Source organism: Phaenicophaeus curvirostris, chromosome 8 (genome assembly GCF_032191515.1).
Source record: "Phaenicophaeus curvirostris isolate KB17595 chromosome 8, BPBGC_Pcur_1.0, whole genome shotgun sequence".
NCBI classification, from domain to species: domain Eukaryota; kingdom Metazoa; phylum Chordata; class Aves; order Cuculiformes; family Cuculidae; genus Phaenicophaeus; species Phaenicophaeus curvirostris.
In genome coordinates, this window is record NC_091399.1 from 939328 (window position 1) to 955683 (window position 16356).

General features: G+C 41.5%; 1 protein-coding gene across 5 annotated transcripts in view; it reads left to right on the top strand.

Annotated features, from left to right (window-relative positions):
• The window catches only part of LOC138723162 (leucine-rich repeat-containing protein 7-like), a 175350-nt gene extending 159305 nt beyond the window's left edge, over positions 1–16045 (top strand). For 2 of the 5 annotated variants that reach the window (XM_069862063.1, XM_069862060.1), the window contains 4 exons: positions 4556–4774; positions 5944–6036; positions 8081–8155; positions 12882–16044. In XM_069862063.1, coding sequence (XP_069718164.1) covers positions 4556–4774; positions 5944–6036; positions 8081–8155; positions 12882–12989 — 495 coding nt within the window. In that variant the 3' untranslated portion in view covers positions 12990–16044. Of the gene's footprint in view, positions 1–4555; positions 4775–5943; positions 6037–8080; positions 8156–12881 lie in introns of all 5 variants that reach the window. The other 3 variants (XM_069862062.1, XM_069862059.1, XM_069862061.1) reach the window with 3 other exon arrangements.
• Positions 16046–16356: the final 311 nt, after the last annotated feature.

Below are 16356 nucleotides of genomic sequence, written 5' to 3' on the forward strand. Positions count from 1 at the left end.
TGTTTGCAATCATCTTTAGAAGGTGGAGCCACAGGTAAGCAGTGATAATTACATTAATTGTTATCTATATGGAGATTGGTCTGGCTCATTCCTGAAGTAGAAGCTTACAAATGAGTAGAACTGGTAGCTTATGTAGTGTAATTAACCGTCAGCACTGGTAAGGCAGATACCTTCCTACTGGCTTCACATCTTTTTATCCAAGACAGCCTCAGAAGCAGTAGCCCTTGCCTTCAGACAAAACCAACAACAAGAGGTAGACGTGTAAGAGAGAATCGCTTGGAAGTGGGAGACAAAAGCCATTTTACCTTGAGCATCCCAGAGACTCCTTCCCAAGCACAGGAGTACAAGGAGGAGGGCACCCTGACATTGTTTGATGGATTTGGCTCTAACAGCCAAGTTATTCAAAGGGTTTCTTTATCCTCTGTTATACAAGAAACTAGGATAAGACATTTAAGAGGAGTTACTACTTATCTTCACTGGCATATTGGGATAAAACCTGCATTTATCCATTCACACAATCTAATGCCGTCTGTCTTGCATTTGTGCATCATCAGTGTTGCTATAATAAGAAACTGCAGAATCTGTTTTGTTCTGAATATTTCAGTATCTCGTTGGTCAGATGTGGAAAGTACAAACACTGCGTAACCATACTGAAATCTGCTTAACTCAGTGGAGCAATCCATTGTTACATCCGTTGTCAGTCACTTTAATTATATTGTAAATATTGGATACTGAACTGAAAATAATTAACTTTTGCAGTGGATGTTAAATAAAGTACAGAATACAAGTGAAATTGGGTAAGCAGGCTGCATAATAGAGATCTTTTTCTGCAGAATAAATAATTCCCATTTCCAAGAAAGGCAGCTTATCCACCTCCAGCAAGAGCTATGGTGTGAATACACAAGAAGTAGTGATACAGTCTCTCCAGACTCTGTTAACAGGAGTGAGAAAATGAATTCTGGATTTTTTTGCCCACTATCCTCAGGAGGTGGTTTGCACTGTGCTGTTATGACAATGCTAATTTCTTCTCCCTTGAAAGTGACCTAGGGCATCTGGGAATTAAAATACAGCACTTCTTTGAAGTCAGACTCGGAAATCTTCTATGGAAGTAATATTCAGCATAACAAACAGTTGAATTATGTGACTATAAGTTGTAGCATGTGCTTTGTTTTTCCAGTAAGAAAGTATTAGTGTGAATGGGCTTGTGCAGAGCACAGCCACTATATGGTACAGCTGTGCCTGGGAAATCACTGGAAGAAGAGTTGGGACTTGTTCTTTCAAGAGGAAGATCATGTACTGTAGACAGATAGGCTGCATACTCAAGATGATGCAGTGCACTTATAGATAAAGTAATACATGTTCCTAAATTATCCATATATAGAGGGCTACTATACATGTCATGATGGCTATTTATGTTAGTTAGGGTGGGAATCCTACATGGTAATTGCTGCATAATTATGTGGGGTCTGAGTAGTTGTTTACTTTTTGCTATTCAGAATACAGATTAAATGCTAGCTTCATTTTAAGTATTATTGTTTATGTGATAATCCATAATTTATGGGCTATTTCTCCTATAGAAAAGTTGGATATTTTCATCTTGAAAATTAATGGTCCACTAATTTATTGAAAGATTACAGTATTTGAGGTGACTTTTTCTGTCATGTCAACAAGTCTGATTAAATCAGTTGTATTCTGAGGTAGCTGCTCCTTCATAAATAAGTAAGGAGTGTGATGAGATTACCAAAAAGGAACCTGGAAATCATTTCTTATGAAAAGGGAGGGCTGAAGAGTGAAAATGAAGATGAAAAACGAACAGAATCAGGCCAGCCAACCTGGATGCCGGGTAGTGACCCTCTAAGACAATGAGCTACACAGATTTGGGGATATGTAGGACTGTGTTAGTTGGCCTCTTCTCCTGCAGGACTGCAGCATCCCACACGAAGGCAAATTCTTGTGAGTTCCTGCATGGGCTGTAATGGATGGTGGATGTAGAAGGAGCATATGCTATGGAATTGGGGCAAAGCAGCTGCCTCAAAACGGGGACATACAAAAGCATCTGAGTCACCACTTCTCTCCCTTTCTGACTTGGGAGTATTTCTGTTAGCCATGACTGAGAGGCTGGAGGCTTCTGTTTCCTTTCCGGCATCTGCTGTTTGATACAGAGGTCTTTTACCCTGATAAAGAAAATTTGAGATTTTTCAGTGAAGAAGCACAATTTTTTTTTTGTATTTGAAATAGACATCTTCCTCTGAGCAGACAATGTACCCACTGTGGGCTGCTGCGGTGGATGTGGGATTGTATCTGGGGCAAATAGCAGAATTTATGAGATTCTGCTTTTTTGGCATCCTCTTATGATGAGTGTGACACAACATGAAGTACAGAACCATGATGCATGTGGTCACCTGCTCACCTTGCATCTCCACAGTGCAGGGTGACTCAGGATCTGCTGAGGATTGTTGCTGCTAGGGAGTTCATGAATCGCTAAAAAGTCTTTTCCTTCCCTTCCTTCCCTGAGCATTTTCCTTCCCTTCTGATCTTAGTTGAATTGAAGATCTCTCTGACCTGTAAAGCAGGGTGTTCACAGTACAGACTGACTTCACTGGGCTGTTCTTGGAGTAAGTTTGTCAGTGTCTTCCAAGCACTTTTATGTACACAGGTGAGCTGTGTTTTAAGAAGAGTTTGCGGATTGAATATTTGGACACAAGGAGTAAGAGATTTCTCTGTCATTACTCCTTTTGAGACTATCCCTCTTGTACTGAAATGGAGAACTCTCAGACATGTATTCTACCTAGTCTCTTTCTTCAAATGTCATCAGCAAAAAAATAAGAGGAGGCAGATCAGTTTTGCTGGCAGTCACTCTGTGTCTTTCTGGGATTCTGTGTTCAGTGACACGAGTAGTTCTGGCTGCATCTATATTAATGACGTGTTCTGCAGACCAAGCTTGGAAATCCATTAAGAAGTACTTTTGCTATGGCAACAAGCAATTAATTCTAATGCCCTGGCTGCTGTAACTTCTGAGGCCAGATGAACGGCCAAATGTTTTGATCTTTTGCTGTATTAAATTTAGTCTTGTTTAAAATACACTCGCACAACTGGTGGCTCTTCCACCAGGATCATAAAGGTTCTGTAGTATTGAGGATTAGATCCTCATGATGAGATGAAGTTGTGTCATTGGCTGGTGTAAACTTAGTGTGAAATGTGGTTTTTCATCCATGGAGACGTGCAGATATTGAGACATGCAACCTCTTTCACACTCAGGCTGTTCAAGTAACAGCACTGGTTGATGGATACATATAATCTGAAAACACTCAGTAGCAATGGTATGATATTTTGTGGAGGTAATATTTGATCATACAATGGAGCATGAATTTTCATAGAATCATAGAATACTTTGGGTTACAGAGGACCTTAAAGATCATGTAGTTCCAGCCCCCTCCCATGGGCAGGGACACCTCCCACCAGCCCAGGCTGCCCATGGCCCCATCCAGCCTGGCCTTGAACACCTCCAGGAATGGGACAGCCACAGCTTCCCTGGGCAACCTGTGCCAGGGCCTCACCACCCTCATGGGGAAGAAATTCTTCCTTTTGTCTAGTCTAAATCTGCCCCTCGCCAGTTTATACCCATTGCCTCTAGTCCTTTCACTACAAGCCTTTGTAAACTAACCATTTTGCTCATCCTCTTATGGCTAAGTTGCATGTGATTTACTTATAAGCAATCTGAATCCTGTCAATACAAAAATTGTAAAATTGCCTCAACTGTATGTGTTTTGTAAAGATTTGCCTCAAATATTTCTGTAAGTCACGTCACTAAGTAGAGACAGTGTATTGAAAAGTAAGCAAGTATGCAACTTTACCATATCTAGAACAGAGTACCAAAAGCAAACCTCACCTGTTAATTCACAGCAGCAAACATGAAAGGCGGTGAGGACAGGGGAGTAGAAGAATGAGAGCAGCTATCCATTTTTACTGAAAATATCAAAAGGCCAAGTCAATGTAATGCAGGTTTTCAGTTACATTTACAAAGTGTTAGAGCTTCCTGTCAGTAGATATTGTCATAGAAATTTGATCATTTGATAAGTTACATTTTGTAAAAGCCACTTTTTTTCCTAGGGCAGGGCATACGATTTAATAGATTGTGCTGCCTGGCCACAGTGCACGATACTGGCCAGTATCTGTATTGTGTTATAAATCTTATTCCAACTATCCTTGGGGAAAAAAACAGCATTCAGGTATCTACAGAGTGTGCTGTGATGAATAATTTACCCTACTTCAATTTATTAAATGTCTTCAGTTCACAAAACATCTGGAGCTGAAGCATATATCATGAATGAGCAAAAAAGGGTTCCTGTTTATAAAACATCCTGTATATGGCTTATTTCCCTTGAACCTCCTAGGGTCACTGAATGCGTTTAATCACCGTTTTTCCCAACTGTGGTCAAAAGGCAAACCTCTGATATGATTAAAGAGGTTTGCATTTACTTGACTGTGTAAGTTGTAATAATTGCTTCTTTTCAGCTTCCTGAATTTCTGGCCTAACGGGTTACGTTACCCACAGGCAGGTAGCCATATCCAGACCTTAATGGGATCGCAAAGCCTGCAGCATCGGAGCCGTGAGCAGCAGTATGAAGGAAACATGAACAAAGTCACCATTCAGCAGTTTCAGCCGCCACTGCCTATTCAGATTCCCTCTTCGCAGAGCTCTCGAGCGCCTCAGACAGGGCGATGTTTAATCCAAACCAAGGGTCAGAGAAGTACAGATGCGTATCAGGAGCAGGTGAGAAAGCGTGTCTCTAAAATAACGCTTTGACAGAACCTAGGGCTATGAGAGGGGGCCTCCCCGGCACCAGGAACTGATGGCAACACAACTCGGTGTTGAAGTTCCTTAACAGAGCTGCCATCACTGGGTCACACCAATCTAATTAGCAATTTCTGCTGATTCCCAGTAACCTAGTTCAGTGCTAACAGGGCAGCATATTTGGCAAGACACTGATCTTCTCACATTTGTATCAGCTGCTCCAGTTTAGCCCTACAAAAGGCCAGCCTATAGCTCCAGGGCCCCCGCCTAACTACAAGTTTCTTCATGAGTTGGTCCTATCCCCATTGTATTTGGCCTTAATTATGGCAATAACCATGTGAGGCACCTGGTTTGCAGAATGAGTTTCAGAATCATTAGTAAACTTTTCTCATGTGTAAAGTGTTGATGAGTTCACACAAGCAGCTACCTGTATTCAGTCCCTGAGTATCACAGTGAGATTCAGAAGCAATTGCTTGTGTGGATAGAGTACATGCTCAGACTGGCTCAATAAGTAGTTATTCAGCTACCCTGAAGTCATTTTTATTTTATATTCAATTACCCAATGCCATTTAGAGTTATCCTACCTAAAAGATAGGATTCAGCACTGTTTCCTGGAGTAATACACTTGAAGAAGTGATTGGTGCTTAGTGCAGGCTGCCTGGGCTGTGGCTCCAGTGCTGACAATGGTCTGATCTCTGAACTTCAGAGTACTTAGTCCTTGGCTTTGTCCCAAGCATAGCGCCTGGGGAAGCTGCACGGGTAGCACCTTCTGGAAAAACAGAAGTGCACAAGATGAAGCCTCACTGACAGATTTATCCCAGTGTTCAAATGTTTCATTTTGGCCAATATGCCCTTTCACAAGTCTAAAGGGTTGGGCTTTTCACTCCTTGAAAATAAAATTTTAAAATATATGCAAAAATACATGCAGCACTATGAATATTATGGAAGTGTTGCAGCATGCTAAATTCATGAAAATACTTCTAATTTATATATAATATTCTACTGACTTTTACTGCGTTGTGTAATACAGCTTGTGAGGGTCAACTTGTCTGTTAATGGTGAAATGGGATATATGTGAGGAAGGTGCCATTGTTTAGAGAGGCTTTAATGTTGGCATTGACTTATCTTACTCTATCTTTTTAATCTAGTTCTGTGTGAGGATAGAGAAGAATCCTGGTCTCGGTTTTAGTATCAGTGGTGGAATAAGTGGACAAGGAAATCCATTCAAACCTTCCGACAAGGCAAGTTATAAATTTCTCTCTAAATGGGCCTTATTTCAGAGTGCCATATAGTGAAGACGGAGATAACATGAGTGAAATGTTTATGCTCTTCTGTTGTGAAAATTGAGAGAATTTTTCCTATACGTGGCTTTTTTTTTTGTTGTTAGGGGAGTGTTTGCTTTTTTTTCTGGTTAATGAAAATGTGAGAATCAAAACTGAAATCACATGGGTGTCTGCCTTCTATTCCATGTAAAACAAACTTTTTCAGACTAGAAATCTGATTCTCTAGAATCATGTCTTTCATGTTTTCTATCTATCTGTAGATATCTATCCATTTTTTCTCATCTAAACCATCTGAAATCTGCATGCAAATTGAGAATTATTTTCCCATCGTTCTGAATTCCAACAAAAAGCTGATTGGAAATATCAGTCTAACACAATCACACTTCCTTTCAGTTTTCTCACCAATAATCCCTAGTTTGAACTTCAAGAACAGATCATTGTAATGTACATAACCATCAGGCATTTTAACAATTATCTCTTAAAAGGTACTAATTTCTGGTGTCCTTCTGTGAGACTGCGAACTGGAATTACACTTTATAACATCATGGCAGGGGTGTTCTACAATTTAATGTACAATGTTAGAATTAAGCTATACTTCCACTGTCTATCACCTGCCTGAAATTATCAAAGAAGAATCTGTATCCCACTATGAATATATCTACACCACTAATACATGCCCTGCAATAACAGCTGTAGATAGACTTAATTTTAGCAATAACAAACATACAAAATTTTGTACTACGGGAGAGGTAGGATGGTTATATTGAAGGAATTAATATTTCGAAAGGATTTTTTACGTGTTGCTACTCTGAAACATTGCTTGCCACACCATTAAATCAAATTTATCATGTTTTAAATATCACAGAAGCAGTAAGAGGGTGGTACCGTCTCTCATCATACATGTCAGTTGTTTGTGATGGGTTTGTCACCCGTAAGGTACTATTCTGTCTGGAAGATGGAATCAGTGGGGATGGCTGTGAGCACGCCTCTGCGTAGTGATATACCCCTACCCTGATGGTGCTGCAATGTGAGGACAGAAAAAGCAGTAGAAAGCACAGCAGCACTCAGTCATTTTGAATGGCAGACTCGTGTCACAACTTAATGGCATGTGGATGAAATAGAAGCTAACCATCCTTCTGCTCTCAAGGAGCTTGGTTTTATAAGGTTAACAGAAATACTGGATGATGCCTTGCTCCAGAAGGCTATAAAAACCTCTCAAGGACACACATGATTTGCATGCTGATGCCAAGCAGGGAATTTCTCTGGTGCCTCTGGGAGCAATGTAAATGGCTGAAATTTAGCCTATGCTCAGTTCTAGAGTCCCCTGAAAGGTATTCACCCTTGGCAGCAGGGGAAGTGCAGCAGCAAAGGTGAGGCTAAGGATATAGAAGACTGCACGAGCTGTATGGGTAGTAGTTCAAATGTGTTCATCCTCTGGGAACTCAGTTTTTGATTTTGGGTTTTAATAATGTATTCTACTGGAATTCAGATGACAAATCTAGAAGTATTCTTTATTACTTAATAATTTTTCTCTTTTAAAAGTCATTTAGTGCTCAGGCCCTGGATTATGTGACAGTCTGCAGATTGTTGTACTCAGTAGCTCAAGGGCTGAGGGTGAAGCCTGCTTTTTAGAATTTTTTTAAGCTTTTTCTTCCCACCAAAACAAAGATTACTGTATAGATTATGGTATGCTTTATTCTATTAATGTTTGCTCCACTGTAATTATCCTTCTGATAACACTGTCGCTTTTGCCCCATTCAAATTGGACACTGTTTTGTGACGTGGAATCTTGGTTGCAAATGACCCACAATTGTATCAGGCATAGCTGAAGCTCATGGAGAGCTGCCATAAACCCATACTACTGTTTGATTACAAACAGATTAAAAAATAGTTTAGTATTTAGACCATTGCCAGGGTATATAAAGCCCCCAGACACCATTTAGTATTTTGGGAACTAGTTCTTGGTAATAGCATCCTAACCTCTGTTACTTCTGACTTATAGGGTATCTTTGTTACTAGGGTTCAGCCTGATGGACCAGCATCCAGCCTGCTCCAGCCTGGCGATAAGATCCTCCAGGTATGGATGGATTTAACTGCTTTGTAACTGAACTGGGTCTTTGCATCTTACAAGGACAATGATATTGTTTTCAGTATAAGTTAACTGCTAGATTTGTTATTATAATACTGTAATGTTGATTTACAATAGACTGTTACTTGTGGTACTTTTGCAAGCTGGTCTCAGCAGGAATAAAGCTGCTGGAAAATAACCTGGGGATGTGGAAAAGTGGCACTTGGGGTGTGCTATATGACAGGTCCCCGGCCTCTAGTGGGGAGCTGAATTAAACCCAGGGAACACCCTGAGAACAGAGGGACCATAGCACAGCAAGGAGCTGGTCTGTCATTGTCTGGCAGTTTCTGCACCCTTTCCAGGGTGAGATGCATGTGGATGCTAGCACCAGACTTCTGGGAGGGAATGGCCCTACAGGAAGGCGTTAATGCTTGCAGTCTGTCACAGGAGTAATCCAGGTGACACAATTTATACTCTAAAAAAAAAATAAACTGTACATATCATCCATCTTTTCCACAGTAACAGCACAGAAAGGTGCAGGGAGAAAGGAGCTTTGCAAGCAGTTTCACAAGTATAAATACATGACAACACAAGGTGTGTTTAGAATTCTCACCTGTGACACCAATGTAAGGAGTTACGTAGTCACATTTTTTGAAGGAATTCTAACTGGCAATATTTTTGCCTCTCTTTTTTGCCTCAGCATTTTTGAATGCACTCACGTAAAAAACAGCCACTGCTGGATCCACTACAGGATCATGAGGGCATCTACATAATTTACAGAGAAATCTCAGCTTTTGGGGTTTTTTTTGTTTCTGTAGCAAACATTTTCAGTATCCAATGAACTTTCTAAGTAGGAAGACAGGCTCTTCCTGAATGTACCTCTCAAAAATTCCTCATTCCCAGAAAATAAAAGCTGTCCATATAGAAAAGGGTTTCCTACCATGTCCTGCAAAGTTGTTTGGGTTTTTTGTTAAGCCTGGAAAGTGTGTTACCACTGGAAGCAAAGAGCGCTACTTTCAATGAAAGGAGGAGACTTTGTTATATTGACTGGAAGGCTTCTAACAGTTTTTGAAGCCATTCAGGCTGATCAAGGGTAAGCGGTTAACTGTGATTTAATTTGTTATATGAAGGGAGTCACAAACCAAGGACGTTTCAGATGTCTTCAGTAGCCTCTCTCCTCCTGCCTCCCTCTCTCTTTCGCTCCCCCACCCCTCCTTTTTAGCAAGTAACTGCAGTTATTATCAGCTCTGAACTCCACAGCAGACAGCACATGTTCAGTATATTCATACAACATACATAAATATGAAATAAAGAAAAGAGCCAAGATAAGTGAAGCACAAAATTAGCTAGAGATATTTAGAACAATCAAAATGCTATATTGGGAGCTGAGCTTAGTAACAGAAACAAAAATAGGTAAGAGTTCAATATGTTAAAAAGTAACAGCAAAATAAGGTGGGTGGGCAGTGGGCATACACCATGGGAGGCTTCTGGATGGAGCTGCGCAAGGGCTGTGCTGTTCTGTGCAGGGCAGGCCCATGTGCACCTACTGACTCTTCATCCAACATGTACACTTCCAACCTGCATTCATTTCATAGCTATTGTTATGTCAGATGATTTCTCCTGATGGGCACAGGCCACTAAGGAGCTGGTCTTTCTCGTGTTTCAGCATGTGTTCCTAAAATAGGAGCATTTGCATATATTTATATAATCATGGTTAAGGTACTGCTGCATTTGCTTTGGGTAGAAAATGTCACTCTACTAATTTATTCATCATTTATGCTGATGAAGTTTGTTTGACTTTGCATTCCCAGTCCTTCTCATAGGATTGTAGATCAATCTCAGCAGATTTTCTTATTTGTCACTGCCAGTACATCATTTCAAATTCTCTGGCAAGAACATTTTCTTATATTTGCAATTACCTCTACCCATACATAATGCCTGTTACCAGGTGTTGATTTACACTGTGGCAAGTGAAAGGGCAGTTATTGATCTCACAAAGGAATTAACAGAGACAAAACCACAACTGTGATGAAGGATATTTTACTTCTCAAGTATAAGCTATGTCTTTACCTAAAAGTATACAGTTCCCTAGGCAGTAAGAACTTGAAATTATTGATACTCACTGGCATCACATCACCTTCACCCCCATTTTCCACCCACTATTGCCATCACCTCTGTTTGCATTTATCTCATGGGACCCTACAAAAGGCTAGGGCTCTGTAATACCAGTTACTTTGTAGACAGAGGTTCCCCTTCACCCACAATCTCTCTTCTTTGGCATCCATACCTGTCTGCGGCACTTGCCTTCCTCACACGCACTGCTTGTAACACCAGTTTCTGCTGAGACTCCGAGGGAGGAACCTCCTTCCTGCATTTCCTTAGTCTTAGCCCACTCCATCCTCACTCTCTCTACCCCATGATCACTTTTTTCTGTCAGCTGCATCTTTGTGCTTCATGCTCTCCCTGTTGTGTCTGGCACATTGCCCCCACTATTGCTGGTGGCCCTTGAGGTGTTGTCATGTTGGGCAACCGTAGTGTCACTGTGACTGGAGGATCTCGATCTCCGTGCACCTTTTGTGCTCCCATGCTGTGAGGTCAGTTTACTCGAGGTGATACACAGGAAGATACCATCAGACCAGGGCTCTAGGGGGTAACTTCTTAAACGTTTACATAGAGGAATTTGCTTCACAGCATGTTTTCATACCATATTTTGTGGAGAAAGTGAGACCACAGCAGGAGTGAAAGGAGTTGATTCTGATTATCATTTATTTATACGTTAAATGACAAATCCCTGTGGATGTGGCCTGGTTAGGTATTTTTGGATGTATGTCTCCTACAGCCATCTTTCAGCGGGAAACCTTTCTTGTAGAAAAGAAGTTTCTGTGCTAGCAAGAGCTGAACTGCGCAGAATTTTGCTGTACGCTTACTGTGCAGGCAGAGAATGGCAAGGGAAGTGGGCAGAGCTGGCCTGCTCTGAGATGCACTTTCAAGTTATTTTATTATTTATTATCACAAATGAGCAACACAGATCCAATGAGCTGTGTGGTAAATAAACTGAAACTTCTCCTGTTTCCCTCTGAATTACCTCAGAGTCCAAGCTGCTCGCAAACAGAATGACAAATGGCAGCCTGATTTTGGCATATAACAAATGTTTCTCAGAGCAAATGTTTTATTGTTTTAAGCTGAATAAAAGTGAACTACTTTTCACTACTACTTGGATTCTGCCTGTACCAGCCCATTGCCATTCTGTGCAGAAACCTTCCAGTGCCATGAAACAGCACCATGCTCATGGGCTGCCTGTTCCTGCAGAGATGTCCACAGCACGAACTTATTTCAGTTATCCTTCTGGTCTGGGCATCATTTAATACATGTGGAGTGTCCTTCCTGAAAGCCCAGGGGAAGGTCTGAACTTCTGCGAGGAGCCAACGGGCAGTAGGCAGAGGTGAGCTGGGAGCTACGAGCACCCAGTAGGGCTCGGGCAGCCCCTTGGCACTGCCTGTCCAATACCTCTGCCCGGCCAGCTGCTGAGGAGGGGTGACTCTTGGATTCTGTTGTCGGTACATAATGTGGTGTAGGATGGTTTTGTTGTGGCCTAGGTGATATCAATGTATAATGGTCTGGATACGTGCAATAGATGTCTGGTAGCTCTTCTATGAGGCTGTAATTTCACAGCAGCAGTGGTTTAATAACCAAAGCATGAAGGCTTCACTAGCCTATTTGTAAATGTTAGATTGTGTCTGTGTGTGTGTATACATATTATTTTGGGGTTTTGTTAAAGTGCAGTGTATTTGTAGAATTGCTCTAAGCTCAAAAGACCAGATTGTACTGTGGACAGCCCTGTAGCCTGTTTCTTGATTACTGTCCCACCCCTGGCAGCCTCCGTAGATGCTGCATCACACCAGTCCCAGCTGTACATCTGCACGTTTCTGGCCGTGCTCTCACTGTGCCTTAGCAGCAGGCTCCATGGGTAAAGGGCAGGGGAGGTTTCTGCTGGTACTCCTGGGGAGAGAAGGGGAGCTTTGGGCCAGCTGAGCATTTACCAGCCCTGCTGCGGGGCCAGGTGAGGCTGAGGATGGAGCTGGCACCCAGGGAGCAGTTCTGTGGCTTCCATGGAAGAGCGTACGGCAGGCACCTGCAGGGAGTGCTGTCTGTGTTTGTGCCTGATTGTCTTCCTGGGCTGGCTGCTTTGGCCTGAGTGATCACACTTGGGAACTGTTGGTAATGTTGTTTAAAATATGACTGTTCTAAGTAGTGCTGTAACAGAGGAGTCACACAAAGTCGTAATTCACACTAAAGCAGAACACTATTCAATAGATCTTTCCTTCTTTGTATATGCAGAAAGTCTGCATCTGAGCCTGCCTGTTTGGTCAGCAGTGCCTTTGGCAGCAGTAACTTTCCTTGAGCTTCACAGCGTCCAAAACTCTTACATCCCAGAGCTATCATTCCTTCAGAAAAGATGTTGAATGTCCTAGAGTCACAGTATAATTTCAGTTGGAAATGAGCCTCAGAGTACATCTACTCCAGCCCTTACTCCAAGCAGGAGGGTGCAGCATCTCTCCGATGGTGGGAGAGAGAAATATGTTCACTCAGTCATAGAAACGCCTGTTTGCAGGAAATCATTGTGTGATTATTATTTATTTTACCCTTGTTTTTCATCTGTCCCTTTGCGCCTCCAAAATGAAGACACAAAACAGAATCTCATTTGATTTCTCTTCTTCTTGCTTTTCTTTTGCAGGCAAACGGACACAGTTTTGTACATATGGAACATGAGAAAGCCGTATTACTACTGAAGAGTTTCCAGAATACAGTAGACCTAGTTATTCAACGTGAGCTTACTGTCTAGATATTTTTTTATAAATAGTAAATATGTCTAGCCAGATCTAATGTTCAAACAGATTTATACATAGGAAACAAATTTTTGCCAATTGCTGGACCAATGGCAAACAGTAGTGCCAAATGTATAATACTATATGTTAGTACCAATCATCTTGGAAAAAAAATATATTAACTATATAAATATATTGTTCATGTGGCTATGTATTAGTTTTAATTGTCAGCCTCTGGCTGTGCATTGGTGCGTTTTTTTAATCAAGTTACTTCTTAAAGTCAATTTCATATGAGTTCAAAACACAGAAGCACATACAAATCCTTTAGGAATTCTGCTGTCCATCAGAAACACTGCCTCAAAGTTGTATATGCCTTTATAAAGATAAAATATATTAACCTGTACTTCCCATGAAATATTTCTATCATGTCACATACAAAAATATAGAGAAAAAATATTTTCATAAACACCTCAAAGAAAGTATATATTAAATTAAATTTAATAATGTTCATTTATTTTCAATGCAAAGATATTATATGCCTTATGAAAATACCTGTACATATGCAGTGTGTATAGCTGGCTCCATATTAATTAGTAAAAAATGTCACTATACAGGGTGAGATACTTAATAAATCATACTGTCAACTCTGGGACGTAGGTATAACTAACCTACATGGAAAATGGTTAACCTCCTTCTGTTTGACACTTTCAGTTGATTCCATGTGAACACACTAAGTGGACTAACAGTGAGTTTAGACAGGTATGGTTCATTAACGAAGAGGTTGTGATGGGTGGCAGTAAAACTTCTTTTGTTGCTGCTAATTTTATTATTTAACTTTTTAATTTGAAATTAAAAGCCCTTTAATTACATTCCACATCCCCCAGGTGGACACTGTTCTGCATTTTCATTCTGGTCCGGACTGTGCTAGCCCCTGCTCACTAGATTCACTGTCAGTGAGGCTTTAACCTTTGTATCATCTGTTATTTGAGTAACAGTCTCTGTAAAATGATTGGGAGCAAATTGAACGTAAGAAATGATGCATCACAGGGGGAGCAGCGAATGACACCAAACAAACCTGGGAAAAGCTTTCCTATTTAAGTTTGAAAGCCTTTTGGGTAAAAGACCCAGTGCTGTTCCCAACACTGACAGCACAGTATTTTGCAAAGCTGCTGGCAGTGCAGTGGTTCAGGGGTCCATCGTGTTTATAACTGACAGCAAGGCAGAAAAACATGGGAAAACCTCCCAAAAGACTTCTTCAGGGGATCTATTTCCATTGAACTGAATGGTACCAATGGCAATGGACAGTAGGGAGAGCCAGAACCTGCTCCGGGACGGCCAGGCTCACTCGCACCTTTTCCAGCTGGATTAAGAGCACCTTGTGAAACCCAAGCCAGCGAGGAGCTTAGCTCTGGGAACATCTTCTCCACTTGCAAGAGCCTCTAGAGAGTCTGAAACTTCTCTTCCCATCAAGCACATGCTGGCTGAGGTAATTGTGCTTCAAATGAAACTAAACTGCAATGGAAAATGCTGCCATTGTGTATAAAGCCCTCTCTGATCTAGGGACTCAGCGTTCCTCTCACAGAGGTATAAACACACTCTGAGGAGTTCTGCTGCGGTCCTGGGTGCAGTAAGCAGCAGGCCTGAGCTACAGAAGGGGCTGCCAGCACTCCCGTTAGCCCTAGTGTCCCTGACACCGCTGGAACACGCCAGCACTGGGAGTTGTGGCACAGGCAGCTGGCTGGGGCGGGGGCTTTGCACCAAGGGCAAGGCAAACCAGAAAAAGTCATGAAAGAGGAATCTGCTGAGAGCACCAGATGTGTAGCAGTCAGTTTGGGTGTGGGTTTTGGGAGATGGTGGTATAATGAAGACCACCAGCGCACACAGGAAAGGAGAGATGAAGTATCCCATACATAAAAATTAAATTGCAGATTAGTACAGGAGGAACTAACCTCAGTGTTGCTATGAAGGAAGTGACACTAGTACATTTGCATGGAAACCCCCTGTGCTCTGTTTGTTTGCATCTCTCTAATTTTCTCCTCAAACAATAGGAATTATTAAGTTTATTAGTATAAACATTAATGAAACATAATTTCCAAGCAGGTTCCCATTTAACATGGATTTTTACTTTATCCATGCAAGCATTCCTACTGGAAGAGCTTCTGTACTACTGGAGTGGCTACAGATCACCAGGTGCCACCATGAGCTGTCACTGATGCTAATCCTAAAATTTACAATTTGATTTGATGATATTAGGAACATAAATTTAAATAAATAATATTTTTCAGTAAATTAAAATCTTCTTCGTACCAAGCTGAAAAACCTTGTTGAATTCACATGATTTGGGTTTGGATCATTATTTCCTCAGTTTTTTCAGCTTTCAGGCTTCCATGGCATGGATGTAATTTCATAACATCCCATCAAATCACACGGGCTGTGGCAAAGCCCATGTAAAACTTTTTCAACATTTATGGCATATTAGAGGTCAACATTTCTATTCTTAAGTCCTCATTGCCCTTTAAAAAAAGAAATAAGGATTTATTCAACATCACGTTCAAAAAAGTGTAGACACCTACATAGCTTTTAGTTAATTATACTAAATAGGAATTAGGTCCGTTAATAGACATTTATGCACCTAAATTCCTCCGTGGAGCTGCCTATGTTTTTTTCATGCAGAAAATCACTATGTGACCTTGAACACACGTGGCTACGAAGCCTCTACCGGCCTGCCTGTGGTTCCCACCCCTGGGCATTGCCTGGCAGCACAGCTCTCCAGCTCCCAAATCCTTCCTGGGGGTCTGCTTCCAGCAGAAAATGCAGCAAAGGACTACGGGAGCCTTGAGTCCTGCTGTAACGCTGTCTGGGGTCTGTATAGCACACGATGCACCCCCTGGCCCCCAGCAACCCCAACGACAGGACAGACTCCAGAAAAGCATTAAACATACACATACATAGCACCAAAAATGTGGTAGGGAGTTGCAGGTGTAGGACAGATGAGGAGGGCTCTGACTTAGCACCTAGAACCAAGGTATCAACTTACAGGAGAAAACTGGTAAGCTGCAAAAAGCAAGTACGCTTTAGTGCTTGCTAATCCATACTTTGTGCTAGGTTTTCTTCCCACTGAGTTTATTAGATCTAAAGCACAGTGGCATGATCAGCCAGGGCTGTGTGCAGAACTGCATTTTAAGATTATTGAGTGCTTTAATTAATAGTTTTAATGTAAAGGAAATCACAATAAAACTAAGTCAGTGCAGTGGGGCATCACATTTCAGTCCTTAACTGAGCCCAAACACCCACCATCCCTAGAAAGCAGCTTGGGGTACTCCAGCTGAAACACACAGTAGTGCAGCTTTAACATCAACCCCCATTGCACCAGAAAATACCAAA